This window comes from Coregonus lavaretus (assembly GCF_964263955.1).
Source record: "Coregonus lavaretus genome assembly, chromosome: 37".
Lineage (NCBI taxonomy): Eukaryota > Metazoa > Chordata > Actinopteri > Salmoniformes > Salmonidae > Coregonus > Coregonus lavaretus.
The window spans coordinates 20,402,009-20,419,187 of NC_140024.1; the positions used below are offsets into that span (position 1 = coordinate 20,402,009).

At 43.9% G+C, this 17,179-nt stretch overlaps 1 protein-coding gene across 1 annotated transcript in view; it reads left to right on the forward strand.

Moving 5' to 3' along the window:
• Positions 1 to 324: 324 nt before the first annotated feature.
• LOC311111275 (leucine-rich repeat-containing protein 49-like) overlaps positions 325 to 17,179 on the forward strand; it is a gene marked incomplete at both ends in the record, with an annotated part of 38,506 nt that continues 21,651 nt past the window's right edge. The window contains 9 exons of the mRNA XM_084153991.1: positions 325 to 390; positions 675 to 743; positions 926 to 1,001; positions 1,091 to 1,324; positions 1,485 to 1,593; positions 2,375 to 2,578; positions 3,381 to 3,447; positions 6,842 to 6,985; positions 15,710 to 15,771. Of these exons, the coding sequence (XP_084010117.1) occupies positions 325 to 390; positions 675 to 743; positions 926 to 1,001; positions 1,091 to 1,324; positions 1,485 to 1,593; positions 2,375 to 2,578; positions 3,381 to 3,447; positions 6,842 to 6,985; positions 15,710 to 15,771 (1,031 nt within the window). The remainder of the gene's footprint in view (positions 391 to 674; positions 744 to 925; positions 1,002 to 1,090; positions 1,325 to 1,484; positions 1,594 to 2,374; positions 2,579 to 3,380; positions 3,448 to 6,841; positions 6,986 to 15,709; positions 15,772 to 17,179) is intronic.

The following is a 17,179-nucleotide window of genomic DNA, read 5'->3' on the forward strand; positions in this document are numbered from 1 at the left end:
TCTATTCTATTTCATTTCATATTCTACCGGTTATTCTACAAGCGGAACCTTTAATTTTTAGGGTTGTTGGCGGAAGTTCTTATATTGAGACAGGATGTGGTACAACCAAGGTAGAAGTGTTGTCGTTTCCATAGAAACGATGGGCGTTGCCAGGAAAGTGAGTGCTATGTCAGTGTCATGATGAGCCATTTTTACATTGTAGCATCAGTTCACAACAATACATTTTAAAAAACTAAACATTGACGTTAAACAACTAAACAAAACTTGTTAGTTAGCCACATTTTAGCAAGCTGACTGGATAGCAACGTTGTAACCCTATCAAAAATGCGGCCGCAAAAACAACAGACCAACAACAATACAGCCATTACAGGAAGGTGTCTTTCTCCCACGGTAAGAACGATGTGTCCACAATAAATCATCTTTACTTCCTCTCTGTCTTTATTAGGCAAGAGTTAGCATGCTAGCTAGCTTATCCAGAAAGCTAATGCAACTCTGTAACAGTCACATAATTGAACAATATTGCTATCAATCTAGCTACAGTGGCAGGGTTGCGTGTTGTTGCTCCACAAATGCATGAACATATATCAAGTGGTCTTGGCTTTGCTGTTGTTGTCCCCCAATTGTTACAATTGCCATTTTTAAGTTGCCTCATCGTTTTCTGTCATTCCCCACAGGTCAACAGCTATAAACTGCACTTTACAGCAGTGAACTCTCAAAGACCAGAGAGAAATGTTCAGAGACCAGTGAGTTTGCCTTTGTAGAGAGATCCACAGAGGAAGCAGTCTGAGAGAGTTGTATTTATACTCATGTCCCCATTCCCCAAATTATACTATTTTACTGAGACAATGCATGACATTATGTCTTGAGTACCCTTTAATTATCATAATTTATATATTGCTAATTCATTAAATGTTTTATTTGACAGCAGGACGTCCGATGGTCTAAAGACTTTACAAAAGAGATAAACATGGACACCATGAAAATGAATCCACCAAGACAAGGTACAACTACCTGACTAACTTACAAGACACTGTGACAGTCTCTTACCTGTCCCCATCTTCTCTGTCTCACCATTTACTTTTCTCTCCAGACAGCAGGCTTAATGCACACAGTGGCGGCGGCAGGCCTCTCCACACCCCTGCGCTGGCGTTTGTCAGTGAGTTTATGGGCCCTGAGCGTCCCCTCTTACCCCCTGCTGCTGCTCTACCCAGTGGGCTGACTAGTGACCTGGAGCCACAGCCACACAAAGTGAAGCCTAGGAGAGCAACCCACAGTGCAGGGGCCATCTACTCCCACAGTACCTCACCCCTCACCCTGCCAACTAGTGAGTGGCTGCGCTCAGGATCCTCCCCCTCTCTTTTTTTCATGGATCAAACGCAGTCTAATGGAACATTCTGCTCTGTGCTCAACTAAAACATTTCTGGACATGTAAAACCTGATTACTATGAACAATGCTTTTCTGAACAAATGTGTCTTTGTAACAGGACCAGGTGATGCCATATCATTGAGTGAGAATTCTCCCTCTGGTTTTCCAATTGCCTTTCATTCCCGTGATGACTGCGCTTTGAGTCCTGAGCGACTAGATTTGGACAGGTAGGCTAAAACACTCATGGCTTTGTTTGTTCAGTGGTCCATGTTGAGCTTCTAAATACACTGTCATGCAATGGAATGCCAAGTTTGTAATTGCTTGGATTCACCAGTAGGGTGCAGCAAAGTCCTCGTAAAGATGATCCTGCCCTCTGACAGTGCATGTCAACGTTGCAGGCGTAAAAGAAACGCCTGAAACTAGATCCTCTACATACTGGTCTTGATGATACATTTAATTTTTTTACGGGGGAAGTTCTCTTCTACAGTGTTCAAGCAATCCAGTACATTTGGATGAGGAGTTAAGATGGAGTGTTGCCGGGCACGTTCAGCAGGATTTAACGTTTTGGAACATTCAGATAGAAATAGGCTATGTAGATCAAACTTGCATCTCTGATATGTAGAATAAGGAATCACATCGGCTCTATTCATGGCATTTCTATCTGCAACGTTCGAGAACGTTTGGCAACTTAACATGGCCTTGTTAATGTCCAAAAGCGGAAGTCTCGTCACAGGCTCTCTTTCCATTTCCCCTGAAAACCGGAACATCCGTTTGTTGGGGACTCGGCAGAGGCTAGTCAACAATAAACCATATCCATAGCCTGATCCACTTAGAATAATGAGATCTCCTGAACCCTGCGTGCCAGTGTTGGAAGGCAGACAGCGTGGTATCAGGTGGCTTGTACCTTTTTAACTGTGAGCCCCCTCTCCTCTGCATCATAACAAGATAATACAGGGTCATCCTCTCACAGTGGTGTTGTTGACAATGCTTTTGTGTTTTGTGGGTCAGGCGTGGTCTGGAGGAGTGTCCCCTGCTGGAGGGCATGGGTAGGCTGCGGCTGCTGAACTTTCAGCACAACCTCATCACGCACATCCACAATCTGTCTCATCTGCGGCACCTGGCCTTCCTAGACCTGTATGACAACCGCATCTCTGAGATGTCTGGCATCTCAGCCCTGGCCTCTCTCAGAGTGCTTATGCTGGGCAAGAACAGGTTTGTGTTACGTCTCTCAAGCATACAAACTGAACAATAGGATAGGAGCTCCCACTCATTTCAGTGCTTTTACAGTGCATGATTTCAAGGACAGATGACAAACTTTTTATGCTGTCATTTTTTTGTGGGATTTTTCTTTACATTTAGAAAGATGTTACCATAGGGATATGCACATCCTGCTTTTTGGATTAAGTGATACTGTATGACCGCCACAGCACAGCTAGCCTATATATCAACCTCCATTGAAAAGTACTTTCCTGCAGGTGCCCAATTTCAGTACAAAACCATACCACTGCTCTCTTTGTGAATCTTACATCTAACATCACCTGACTTTAAAACTAAAGGTCAGGAGGGAGGAAGATTAAAGTCACAAATCATGGCAAATGCCACTGGGATCCCATCGCTGAGGTCTGGTTTTGTCCCAGAGTCTGTAAAACATGACATTTGTCTTTTTAGAACCCACTTTCAGAACAGTCCGCGGTACCTTTCAAGCAAAGCATGCCACAGATTTAGGTTTCTGATACAATTTCCAAGGGACTGTAACCTAACTTCCCTAAATTACTGTTTGGTCTGTATAGACAATCCTGGACGACAGGACAGTGGAAAACAGTCAACTTCCCATCAGGAGAAAATAAATGACTACCGGTCTTTGACAATCCCATTTCCTGTGCCTGGTAACCATTCAGTTAGCAGAAGGGATACCAGCTCTTTGTCATAGAAACATTGTGTTATAGGAGAGATATCTTGTATAGAAGACCAGACAGGGTGATGTTAATATTACTGTCTGTTTAATGTTTTCCAGAATCCAGAGGATATGCAGTCTGGATAACCTGACTAAACTAGATGTTCTGGACTTGCATGGCAATCAGGTACCATGTTTCAAACCTTAGAAAATGATAACTTCACTTACATTCCTTTCTGTTCTCCAAATATACATCCACATGCATTTAGTGTCTGTAATGTTGTTTGCAATACCGTGACCAGTGGGGAACTGTGATATCTAGCTGAGAGGTTCAGCAAGAGCAGAGAGGCACTACCACCTGACCCGTACTGCTGGTTGGTTACTACGTCAGTGACTCTGGGCCCCTACAGTTAAGCTCAAGCAGGCTTGGCTGCAGGAAAGCAAATGCATTAGTTCCTGTTGTGAGGCTTTTGAGTACATTCTATATTCAGTCGTGTGAAGGCAGTGAGTTATATTTGTACTTTTAGTTGCAACTCAGTGCTCTATCAGCCATCGTTACTAGAGTACTTTACCTTTCTCCTATTTTCCCACCAAATTAAAACATATGTAGGAGCTTACTCCCACACATCCAAGTCTTGCTCTGGGTTACCTTACAGTTCTTCTTCAATTACTATAATTTCTCTAACAGGCAAGGCTATTTCTGTTCCTTTTACAATGACGGAAAACCTGATAAAGCTGTTATACAACTCATTTTAGTGTAAATCGTAAGTGGAGTGAAGGCCGATTTGATAGGCCTACAGTATGATCTGGCTGCTGTCACAACGTATTAAAAGCCTGTGAAGAGAGGGGATCACAGTAATACTGGTGTCAAATCAGGATTTTGCCAGCACCTGCAAAAAGAGGATAGGATTGAAAAGCCATCCGTCCGCGGTGCTGGTTGTTTGAAATGTGCTGCCAGTATATCGCCCACATTGTTCCAGTGAAAGTCACCCCAGAGTCCCTGTGAGACTCCTCTCTCTGATTCTGGCTGCTCTTTTTCATGTGTCTCCTACTCTCATTCCCAATTAAATATTGGTTTCTGTTAATCTACCCAGCAGCCTTTGTTTTCCAGTCACTTCTGACCACGAAACATACTATGTCTTTCTCTTTCTCTTACCACATTTGTACTTCCCAAAGCCAGCAGTGTTTAAGTCACCTATGTATGACCACAAACAAGGGATCATTTCAGCCCTCACTCAAACCACCCCTGCCTGGCCTCTCGTTTTACCCAGAAGGGAGATGTGCTCTGGGGACAGGAAGTTGTCATGACATCATATTGCTAAATAACCTGTCCTTCCATTGGTTGAGTGATGGATGGTGCTCACAATAGGATCCTCTGTATCTAGTTGACACTAGAGATAACGGCTGCTGTTCAATGAGTGAAACAGAGGACAAGGCTACAGCCTTTTCTATCCCTTGAAAGATTTTGAACGGTACTACATTCATTGTATCAGGAATGCAAGGAGTACCGGTATGTGATGTCTACAATGAATTACATTAGAATTTCAAAATCATTCATCAAACAGACAATATTTAACTTAACTATTAAACTATTTGAAACTTACAATGCACTTTGCCTTTTTATTAAATTTTAAGACATGTAAAGGACAGTTCTGTGTGACCCTGCCTGCAGAGCAAATATCCCTATAGGACATTAAGACTTCAACAATGCCCTGACCTCTCGTGTTCCTCCTAAAAATGAGCGGGGAACAACTGTAACATATTTTGGAAGCCTGAGCCACCCCAACAGAAAGCACTTCTACAGTTATCTGTAACACAACCCAGTTAAATATTTTAAGATGAGATGATCTAATCTGCCCTGACGAGAGATGGGTCGAGCATAATAGAGATACAATTACTGTTCAGTGAAAGATGCAGCCAGTGTGGAGTGGACCCTCTGGCTTTCTTAGCTTTGTAGAGGATGATGTCCCAGGCCTGAGATTAGTTTAGCCATGTGCTGACTTGTGTTAAAGTGGACTTGAGAGAGAATGCTTTTCATTGCAGCCATGGTGGAACTGTGAATCCAAGAGAACACCACTGGGAGGCCTCAGTTGGAGTGGAACATTACCTCACTCTGTTGTATTTGTCAGCAGTCATAACAAAGTTGTTTCAATCTCAACATCCCTTACCTGTCTCTCTGGTCTCTGTCCAATAACATCAGTATTATAAGAGGCATTTGGGGGACTTAATGCACCTGGGCCTATTGTCAGAACGCCATAACTGAGATACCACCTCTACTACTCACTACTGGCAGCTGGACAACATACTGTACACATAGACAGCTATGACATAGCACTGTTACACCGGCCTTAGAGTGCTTCAGCTATGACATAACCCTGTCTGGTCAAGCTATGAAAGAGGAGAGTCAGAGAGAAGAGTGTGCCTCAGTATCACTCATGAAAGGGCTTTAGATGTAGAGAGCAGGCTGTCATCCTCCTCCCTCCCCCAAATGGAAGGGAAAGGCAGAGGTCCTTTTAGACAGAGCTCCAGAGCTCTATGCAGCTTCTGTCCTTTAAATGATGTTCACTGTTCATTTAAAGATTCTGCCCTAAGCTAACAACCATACTCAGTCTGTCTTGATTCATGTCTACTTGCATCAAGCTCGCTGCAGGAGCCTTTCAACCTTTGACCGCTGGGGTAACATGCAGTGTATCATCATCAAGGGAAAGGGAACCCCCAAAGCCGGCCCCTCAGTGGTAGTTAGTTCTGGTTTGTATCCCAAATGGCATCCTACTCCCTATATAGTGCACTAGTTTAGACTACAGCCCTATGGGCCCTGGTCAAAGGTAGTGCACTACATAGGGAATAGGGTGCCATTTGTGACGCAACCCTGACCTCTTCCTGAAATAGACAGGACAGAGTGGCATACACCTCACAGCCTCACACTCAGACAGACAGAAAGCAACCAGGGAATCCCCTGGGTCTTGAACTAGTTAGTTTCATTTTGACAAGAGCCCCTGCAGTTCCCGCTCAACCAGAATGAGGCCAGGACCACATTTCACTACTACTGACCCTTTCAGATTCTGGATGCCTTTTGGACTCATGGCTCAATGAGAATACTGACTTTGTTTTGACGTTGAAATTATGATAATGTGGGTCAGAAACGAAAGGAGCGATTGTGAGGGTTGAATTGGATGGTAATATTGGATGGTAAAAATTCAAATAATTTATCTCCAACTCATTTGAAGGTATAATTTATTTGGGTCTGTTTTTAGCAGAGGATATGGAATGGCCTTAGGCTAGTTGATGTGTAAATCAGGGAACACAGGTGTCTGCTCTACTCTGCTGTACTCAGAGTTTTATTTTGCACATCAAACAGAACTGGCATGTCTCATCATTTGATTTAGACAACAGAGAGCATATTCTCAACACTGAAAATCACCCTTATGGACCCTATCACCTCCCCAATATATTAACAACAGCACAGCCTCAAGACGAGCCCCTGAAGGTATGAGCCTAGTCTTTAATTCATAATGACTTAAGAGAACATTTCACCAGTTTATCACACTGATGTTTCTGTCTGTGTTTCCCTCTGCCTTCAGATCTCCCAGATAGAGAACCTCTCCCACCTGTCTGAGCTGCGCGTGTTGAACCTGGCAGGGAACTGCATCTCCAGGGTGGACAACCTGCAGGGCCTGGACTCACTGACCGAGATCAACCTGAGACGCAACTGCATCTCCACTGTGGTGAGGGAGGGGAGGAGAAGAGGGGGGAGGGGAGGGGAGAGGAGGGGATTTTATTTGATAAGGATCCCCATTAGCCGACGCCAATGGCGACAGCTAGTCTTACTTGGAAAAATACATTACAGACAAAATACTTTACAATTTACATATATTTAAAAACGTGAACGTGTGTGTGTGTGTGCGCACATCTATCAGTTACACATACATGTCAGTACATACACACAAAAGAGCATTCATACTGAGAGCTGCTGGGTTTTGGGATCTGAGGGGCCACAGGCTGGGGTTGGTGGAGGGACTGCCGGCATGACATACTGATGGGGCTATTGACTGACTGATGGCAGAGCAGAGCCCTGGCTGTTCTGAACTGAAGCAGCTGGATCGTGTCTAATCCTTTGGGCTCACACTAATGCACTGTGCAGATGTAATGGCTCAGGCCTGTAGTGATTCAGATCTGTGCTAAGATCGCAAACAGCTTGGCCGTTCTGTCATCACAGTAATGCTTGAGGATGGTTCCCCCCACTCTGCAATATACTGTGCAAGAACAGTATGCTGCTGTGTTGCTAATGCTGTCAATTATAACAGATGCATACATCCAACTCTCGTGGTTTGAGATATACACACTCATTGGCATACAGCTGACGGCTTAAGCTTGCTTCTTGCTGTGTATCAAATCTCTGACAGTCCCCAAGGTGTTGCCAGTGTCTGTCCCCCTACCTACTCATACATTGAGATGTGTAGACTGGATTATAATTTTCTTCTTAGATTATGATGTTAGCTGCAGATTCTTCTTTCATCTTGTTGTCATCCCCAGCTGCTGGCACAAGCCTTTGCATGTTTACCTTGTTTTGATGTTTGTCTTGGTATCACATTTAGAAGTTTTTCTGTTTCATGTCTCACCAAGAAAAAACACAAAGTGAAGTAGCATACTTGTCCTCCTGTCATTCATCTACGGTGGTTACCAAGGGGAAAATAGCTAGCTCATTAACCCCTCCTCATGCTGACTCCAGTGGTAGTGAAATAAGATATTTTTGAAACAGAACTTCCCTCCCTCCCTACATTTCTATAGTATAGTATTTCTGATCAACAGAGGAGCACAAACAAGCCTAAACAGGTCCTTCATTTGTATGCAAATCTGACATCTCCAAACCCTTCCCTCACTTGGTATGCTGGAAAATTCAACTAGCTCTCACAGTCTCACGTCAGAATTAGACGTTCATCCATGTTTCTCAAACGTCAAATTTCGAGGTTGTTCCAAACGTCAAATTTCAAAGTGTTTAAGGTTAAGTTTAGGCATTAACTCTGAATTTTTAAGGTTAGGGTTAAGTTTAGGCATTAACTCAGAAATCTTAAGGTTAGGCATTAACTCTGAATGGTTAAGGCAGTGGTTCCCAAACTGTGGGGCGCGGGGGTCAAGAATATATAAATTATATAACATTTTTAAGGAACTCAGTCCGGCTTTAAAGTACTCTTGAAAGTTGTAATAGTAGAATGCACAAGGTGCAATCAGTTCCTCTTGTCATGTTAGTCATTGCATACCTTAGAGAGCTATTTATAACTTGTCAGAAATGTCCAGCTCAACTAGGCCATGTCAGCTAATGTTTTTATATTTAGGTTTTTTAGCCCATAGATATTGTTGTCATTTTTTTGTCAATTGAATATCACATGAATACACATTAGACATGGCAAAATGTATAGAATTGCATGAAAATGTGCTTTAAAACTGCAACATTTTCTTTGCACCCCATGACAAAATTTGTAGAATGGCAGGAAATATGCTTTAAGATATGCCCATAGAAATAGAAGTGGTGCATGCACTCGTGCGCGGGATGTTCCCCAATGCTGGAGGTTTGGGAACCCCTGGGTTAAGGTAAGGGTTAGGCACAAAAACAACTTTCTATAACTGGATTCGAACATGCAACCTCCTTTTGTACCTGAGGCAGATGCTTACTCCCATCTGCCATCCCTGTCCACAACGCCCAAGCAAAACCAAAACCTTCTTGAAGGTAACAGCGCTCACGGTTGCCCCTAGTGGCCAGTTTCTATGTAATCTCCCGACATCCTCAGACATGGATGGACGTCTTATCCTGACTTGTATCACAGGTGACCAGGCTGGGAACATTTAATAAAAAAACAGAAATGTCACACCTTATCAACTACAGCTCCTGTTTACCCACTTAGAAGTTTTGATGAAATTACTTCCACTTAATAATCAGATATAATGTTTTATTGGCCTTACAGCGGAGAGAAAATTCTACCCTTCAGCATTTTTCTCAAGGCTCTTTCATTATCCGGATTTGCTGCCAAGTCCTTATTGCAGGCACAAACTAAACACAGATACTTTCAGGTGTCTTAAAAGGTTTTCCTTTTCATTCTAGTGAGGAATAGAGTGGAGTTTTGGAAAGGACTTGAAGGGAAAGACAAATACATTGAAGTGCACTTTTCCAAACAAGTTTAAACCTACACTTAAACATTGGGCTCAGTTACATGGAAGGCCAGTATTTTAGACATACTGCACGTATAACCCTTTGGGTACTGTGCTACATACAGCACATATCTGAAAGGTTTGTTTACCCTAGAAAACCATCCTAAATGACACCTAAAATGGAACAGTTTGTGATGAATGGGTGAGAGACTGTTCTGTATGGTTTTAGTCTGTATATTGTATGCACTCTCTAAAAGACAAGTAACTTAAACAACCTCAGCCATTGAATGACCAGGTCACCAGTGGCACTCACTAAGGTTGACACACACACACACACACACACACACACACACGTGTTTGTTGGCGCTTCTCTTTGTAGAGTGTTGTTGCGTGCAGCAGAGACAGCGGTGGTGAGAGGCTGTGTTGGCACGGTAATGGTTGTTGTGAAGCTCCTCAGTGTGTGAGAAAATCAAACACACGCAAGCTGTCAGCTGTCAACATGGCTGGGGTGGAGCTGAGCTGTAGAGTTGAAGCCCAGGACACACAGGAGAGAGACGGACACCAGGTTCAGACACAACTCCTAGTCTCTGGGCCCCTGCTGTTAGAACATGAGACAGACAGAGGTGGACGGACAGTGGGATTTTGTGATGACATCACTCTGTCTGAGACTGTGGCTAAATTTAGACTCAGCCACGGTCGGAGCTGGAAGTGCTGTTGCACTGACGGAGAAGCAGAGCTGAATAGTCAGTCTGGGAAGCAGGTGTATGTGTGGTAGGCTATGTGCTTATACTGTGGTATGAATTGCATTTTCAGCATGTAGAAATGGATGTTATAAGGATTCATTGCAGTGTTCTCCTCAAAGCCGACTGTGTGACACTGTGAGTGGGAGTGCACAATCATCTAATGCCTTTATTTCAGGAGCAGAGCGTTCCTGTCACTATGGGGATGCAGCAGCAGACAGTACTGTTAATGTGTGTACTCAAGTAGCAGTAGAGACATTTTTCTATAAAAGCAGTGTTGCAAATGGCAGAGATTACAGCCTCCCTCGCATCTGTCTCTCTCATAATTTATGCAGTGATTGATTTAATTATTTCACAACTTCTCCAATCAGACATAGCCATAATCCTAATTACGGCAACAGCATGCCTGCGGAGGCAGCATCCCTGTAATACCGTTAGTGTTAGAGACAGCGCCTTAAAAGGGTTGTGTAATGGTGCCTGAACGCCATGAAGTGAATACCCTCCTCACCGCCTTAGTTGTTTATAATAGCGTTAGAGCAGCCTGCCATTAAAGTCCCCCTAACTAAGTCACTGATTGGTGTGATGGGTTGACCGTACTGTATGCGTACAGTAGCCTTCTTTTGTTTATGCCTAAAGTAGGATATTTTGTAACCCATTGCACACTGGCACTGTCATGCACATAGCTGAGCAGGATGGTGCAGCAACAGGAGGCCATACGGAGGACGGGGACGGGGGGGGACGTGGGTTTGTTCTATTCTGTGCCTGGACCTGTTTAGTTTGTTTTGTTTCATCCTCATTAGCTGCAGCTTTAGAAACCTTTTCCTGTATTTGCCGGGAATCTTTTGATTTTGATAATGATTTTGAGCCTTAGTGCTCAGGGGGTATGAACATAACGTAAACAAAAGGAATATGAGTATAAGACTTTTGTTTGAAATATATTAATGTTTAAGTCAATGAAAGCTTTCCCTTCATATGTGGTAGCAGAGTAGAATGAGAGTTTAAGGCATGTTGATGTCTGTCCTTTATTATTGTGACTGATGATTCCTTGGATGTTAATGCGGTGTCTATATCATGGGTTTCTAATGTACTTTACTGTCTGGGTCATATGCTTACAGCATGAGCTATTCATAAGTAATATTGATCTATGAGCACTCAGCTGCCTTAACATAGTGGACAAATTATTCTATGATTAATTCAGTACTCTATATAATATAGTACTCTATATTATATACAGTGTAGTACATTTTGTAGTAAATCCAGATCAAGAATCCATCCCTATGTATTTTATTGGTGTGGTCAGTACTAGTTTAGTCTGTTTATAGCACCAGGCACACATTAGAATCTAACATGCACTGTTCATGTTCTCTTTTTTCTAAGCTGTGCCCTTGGATCTGGTTCAGTGTTCTGGTTGCAGACAGCTAGCCCGACATTTAGATAAAAGATCCCACTAGGGTATGTGAAACAGTGCAAAGTACGATTGACTTAATATTGGTGTCTGATAAATCCAAAATATCGCAGAGTGGAGTAATAGTCTATGGAATCAGTGATCATTTTATTACATTTTGCACAAGGAGGGTTTTTAAAGATATATTTAAGTGTCACAAAACTGTTAGAATCAGAGGACTAATAAAATACTGTGTTGAAATGTTTAGGGAGCAAGTGGGTAAAATTGACTGGTCACCTGTGCTGGATAGTGTAGGGGTAGATAGGGCCTAGGAAGCCTTTAAATGTAGATTCCTTGATGTGGTGAATGTGATGGCTCCCATTAGACGTGTGTCAGAGTAAAGCAGAGATCTAGCCCTAATGATGAGATTCTAGAATCTATCCAAGCAAGGAATAAGGCCTTTAAGAAATTTAAGAACCCTCAAGAGCAGCCTGATTTTGTCCTATATAAATGTCACAGAAATGAAGCACAGAGCAGGATGGATGAAGCTAAGAGGGGTTACTTTGCTGATAAAATCATTGACAACAAAAATGACCCTAAAAAGCTTTGGAAGTCATTTAAGGAACTAGGCTGTAGTAGTACTACCAAAAACAAACAAAACAATATTGGACTGAACATCAGGGGGGAGATGGTATATGAAAAAGCAGAGGTTGCCAATGAATGTAACTCTTTTTTTACTTCTGTTGCCAGCAAGCTGGTTAGCAAGCTGCCTACCAGTTCTGGTTTGTATGGAAATTACCAAGTCAATAAGTATTATGCCGAGTTAGGAGTTCAGCCAAACTCTTTTTATTTTGCAAAGGTAGCAACAGCCAAAATAGCCAGTATGCTAGCAGAGCTTAAATGCTCCAAAACCACAGGCCTGGATAATATTCCTGCAAGGTTTCTTAGAGATTCTGCTGAGCAAATTGCCCCTTGTATTACACATATCGTTAATCTCTCTCTGGTACAAGGCATCTTTCCCAGGGACATGAAACAAGCTAAAGTTATATCTCTGTATAAGAAGGGGATAAAGTCTGACCCTGGGAATTATAGGCCTGTATCTATCCTTGGTATAACATCAAAGATCCTGGAGAGAGTTGTACATGAGCAAATGTATGAATATGTCAACAAACAATGTATGATTTTCAGTCTGGTTTTAGAAGAACATACTCCGCTGATTGATGTATACTTTACTTGACTGACTTCATCTGGAAAGAAATTGATGAGGGAATTCTCTGTGGAATGGTACTGCTTGACCTACAGAAGGCCTTTGATACAGTTAACCACTGTCTCCTAATCTCCAAACTGGAGGCACTGGGGTTAAGCAGTATCCCTCTAGGCTGGGTAAAGTCCTATTTGTCAGGTAGGGAGCAAGTAGTAGAGGTTCATGGTTCACTGTCTCAGGCAAAACCAATGAGTTATGGCGTTCCGCAGGGGAGCGTGCTTGGGCCTCTATTTTTTTTAAAGATGCTTGTTCTTGCCGTCTTTTCCTTGATGTGGATGACTCTACACTTCTGGTGTCTCACAAAAGTAAAACTATGTTGGAGAGCATACTTAGCACAGCGCTTACTAACATTAGCAAATGGCTTGGAGATAATAAGCTATCTCTGCACTTAGGTAAAACTGAGGCAATTCTTTTTGGGTCCAGACCTAAATTGTGTAGAGTTAGGGGGTGAGGTCCTGACTACTAAAACCGCTGTTGGCTACCTGGGGTGGAAGCTTGGGAGGTGTGAGCATGGCCACTAAAGTGCTAGGGAAGGTTAATGCCAGGACTACGTTTTTGGCTAGAAAGTCCAAGCTGCTTGATAAGGACTCCATTGGAGTGCTAGCCACTGCCCTCATTCAATGCCATTTTGACTACACTAGTACTTCCTGGTTTGGGGGCTTAGCTAAGCTTATGAAGGGGAAGCTCCAGATAGCCCAGAATAAGCTGATCAGGGTAGTATTGAAGGTGAGTCCACGTACTCACATAGGCAGGAGCTGCTTTCAGGAACTCAACTGGCTGCCTGTTGAGGGTGTCCTAGATTAGACTGGGATTGGTTTACAGGAGTATTTATGGTTCTGCACCCAGATATCTAACTGATTACTTTCCCCATGTTAGGGATGCACACAATCACAGCACCAGATCAGGTGTTGCTAATGTGTGCTTATACAGGTTCAGGAGTAATGCTGGGAAAGGTACTTTCTTGTAAACTGGAGCCTCAGAGTGGAATGAGTTGCCTCTGCCCATAAAAACGACATTCTCTCTGGGCAGCTTTTTAAAATATAGTAAAAATGTATTCTGTGCCCATATACATGTACCCTACGATGTAACTGCAATGATGAGATAGATGTTATTCTTCTTTGTTTTTATGTTTTATTATCTCGCTGTCGTACTGTGTTCAACCGTGTTGGATCTTGCCTAGCCATCTTGTTTCAAGAGGACCACAATGAAAATAAGTCCCAGACTTTATTGTGTGTTATCCTCGATGGTTTTACTCATGTGCATGTATGGCTTTTTCGAGTTGTATGTGTGCTTGTTTTTTTAAATGGTTGGATTAATAAACTAAACTAAACTAAATGGCCAAGCCCCACAGATCTGATGAATGTAACAGAGAGCATGGATATGGCTATAGAGGTCAGCATGGCCATTACACAGTAAACGTTGTGCTCTAGTCTAGTGGCTGACCAGTTGGCCCTGGGCATAGTGAGAGCTGTAGTAGACTGATCAGAGGGAATCCACCATAACTGGCCATCACATCTTTAACCCACACAGATTAGCCTCCATTAGGCTAATGTGGCAGGTGGGCGTTTGGGTTGTTAGTATGGGGGGTTGGGGGTGTGCGTGCAAGTGAGTGTGTGTGGATGAGTATTGTGGGAGTTTATGTGGATGAGTATTGTGGTAGTGTAGAGGGAGTTTGTGGATGAGTATTGTGGTAGTGTAGAGGGAGTTTATGTGGATGAGTATTATGGTAGTGTAGAGGAAGTTTATGTGGATAGTATTATGGTAGTGTAGAGGGAGTTTATGTGGATGAGTATTGTGGTTGTGTAGAGGGAGTTTATGTGGATGAGTATTGTGGTTGTGTAGAGGGAGTTTATGTGGATGAGTATTGTGGTAGTGTAGAGGGAGTTTATGTGGATGAGTATTGTGGTTGTGTAGAGGGAGTTTATGTGGATAGTATTATGGTAGTGTAGAGGGAGTTTATGTGGATGGCTGCTAGGTTAAGCTCTTGTTGTCTTAGGAGAGGCAGAGACACAGGCAGTGCTGGTGGAGACTGTACAGTAGCTGTGTGTGAGGTAGTGTGTTTCTGCAGTATGGGCTGACGCAGCGCTTTAAGTCCCTCCTAGCAGTGTCCACACACACACACACACACGCATCCCAGCGCTGGTTATCCATCCTCATAGACACACTACAGCAGCAGTTGCCCTGCCCTACTGCGAGGCTGAACATGTCATCCCCACTGCCATCCCCCTGTCTCCTCTCCTGTAGCTGGCTGTGACATTGCCTGTGTCTCTGTGTCCTCATCAGCCAGCCAGCCTGCTCCTCCTCCTCACTTCCTCCCATCCTCCCCCAGACTCCCTCCTCCATTGGTCCTGAAACAGCCTGATGAGGAAACAGATTCCATGGCAACGGCACCACTGGAGACTTTAATCTATTCCTGTTGAATTCATCATTTGCCCATATCGCTGTCGCCTTCCTTTGTTCTTCAGCTGCTGCCCTGCTGTGTCTGTGTGTGTGTGTGTGTCTCTGTGTGTGTCTGTGTGTGTGTCTCTGTGTGCCAGTAGCTCACCCCCCCCTCTCTCTTTCTCTCTTTCTCTCTCTTTCTCTCTCTCTCTCGCTCTCTCTCTCTTCTATAAGCAGAGTGAGTGAGCGAGCTCCTGCAGCAGGGGATCTCTGCATTAGTGCACGCTCCTCTCCTCTCCCTCCCCTTCTCCTTGCGCTCCCCCTCCCCTCCCTGTGCAGCCGCGGCAGTGTGCCTGCGCGCGCAGGGCGGATGGGGCTGTATGCCGGAGCTGGGAGCTGCAAGGTGACTGAGGGAATGGAGAGGGATGGGAAGGTCTGAGCCACGCTGTGACTGTGTCCCGCCGCTACCACCACCAAGCCCCTCTAGAGCACCCTCTCCTCTCTTCATCCCCCTCTTTCTCTCCCTCTCTTTGTCTAGACAGAGGTGGACCAGCTGCCCTGCCTCCGGCGCCTCTTTCTCAGCTGCAACAGCATCACCAGGTAAGATCTTCTGCTACTGCTTAACCCCCTCCTCTCCATAGAGCTCAGTGCTGGCAGGTTCCCCTCCCAGGCAGCTCCCTATAGCTCAGGGCTGGGCCTGGCCTCTGCTGCAGTGGAGGACCCATACTGCCTGCTCTCTCTCTCTGAGCACACACCTAATGACTGCTGAGGTGGGCAGTCTCTCCCTACCCCGGTGACTAACAACCTACTGTACTGCTGGGTTGCTAAGAGAAGGTGTGTCGGCGTGTCGCATGAATGGGAAGTGTTTTGTTGCTGTGAAGAGAGTGTTTTCAAACCCCTGTTCTTTTGTATGGGTTTGCCTTTTGCCTCCCTTAGCCTTATTTAAACAGTGGAGTTGTCATTGAGTTCAGTCAGGAGGACACCGAGGCTGAATGCTGAAGTAGCACTGTCCCTGCCTGTGAAAACAGTCCTGTGAAATCCCGATTTAATAAGACAGTGTTGCCAGCCCAGAGGGCCACAGTTGACTACTGCTGTGATTAATTTCTCATGACAGCTCTTGCTAGCCCACTCTGTTTTAGGCAGTAAATAAATAATTTAAAGCCTGCCTTGCCCAAACAAAAAGCTTATATCAATCTATAATGATGGCAAAATACAACATCTAGCCTAATCTGGCTTGCATTTGATCCTTTTTGTGTAAAATCGTCTGAGAAATGTAGGCTACTATTATCATGGCAGTGAAGTCCTGGTGGGATAACAAGTGCCTTTATTTGACGTCTGCATAGCTGTAGCTGAGAGAGAATCCCAGGCTCAGCAAAGCCTTTGGTTGAAGCGAACATGATCACAAATTAGGCCAATCAGAAGTCCTCTGTGCACACTGTACCCAGCACACAATTTATATTTACATTTGTAGTGAATCAACTGTTTACATTACATTTCTATTTTTGTAATTTAGCTCTGGGATTTTAACCAGCGACCATTCGTTCACTGGCCCAACGCTCCTAACCGCTAGGTCACCTGCCACCCTAGTTAGCTTGGCTACCTACTACCCTGTTTAGCCTAGTTATTGTCTTCCCATCTCAAACTCTGTTCACCCAGCCCCAGGCCATGTCTGTTGCTTTCAATGCCCTCTTCCCACTGCCAGTCCCAGGCCCAATTAGCACGTTTCCATGTTTTCTTTTTGTTGAGCTCTGGGTCCTGGGTATTCAAAAAGGGTATCAGGTAGGAGAGCTAATATTGGATCAGTGTTGCCTTAATAAGATTATGTGGACTAGGGGGACCTGATCCTAGATCAGCATTCCTAAGCTGAGACGCTTTGTGAATACGGGCCCTGTTCCCTGGTGGTAATGTCGACCTATGGAGGATAAGGTTCATTCAACCAAAATGGAGGTTGGGGGAGCTTTTCTAAGTGAATGACTCATTATATTAACAAATAGTATTTATCCCATTG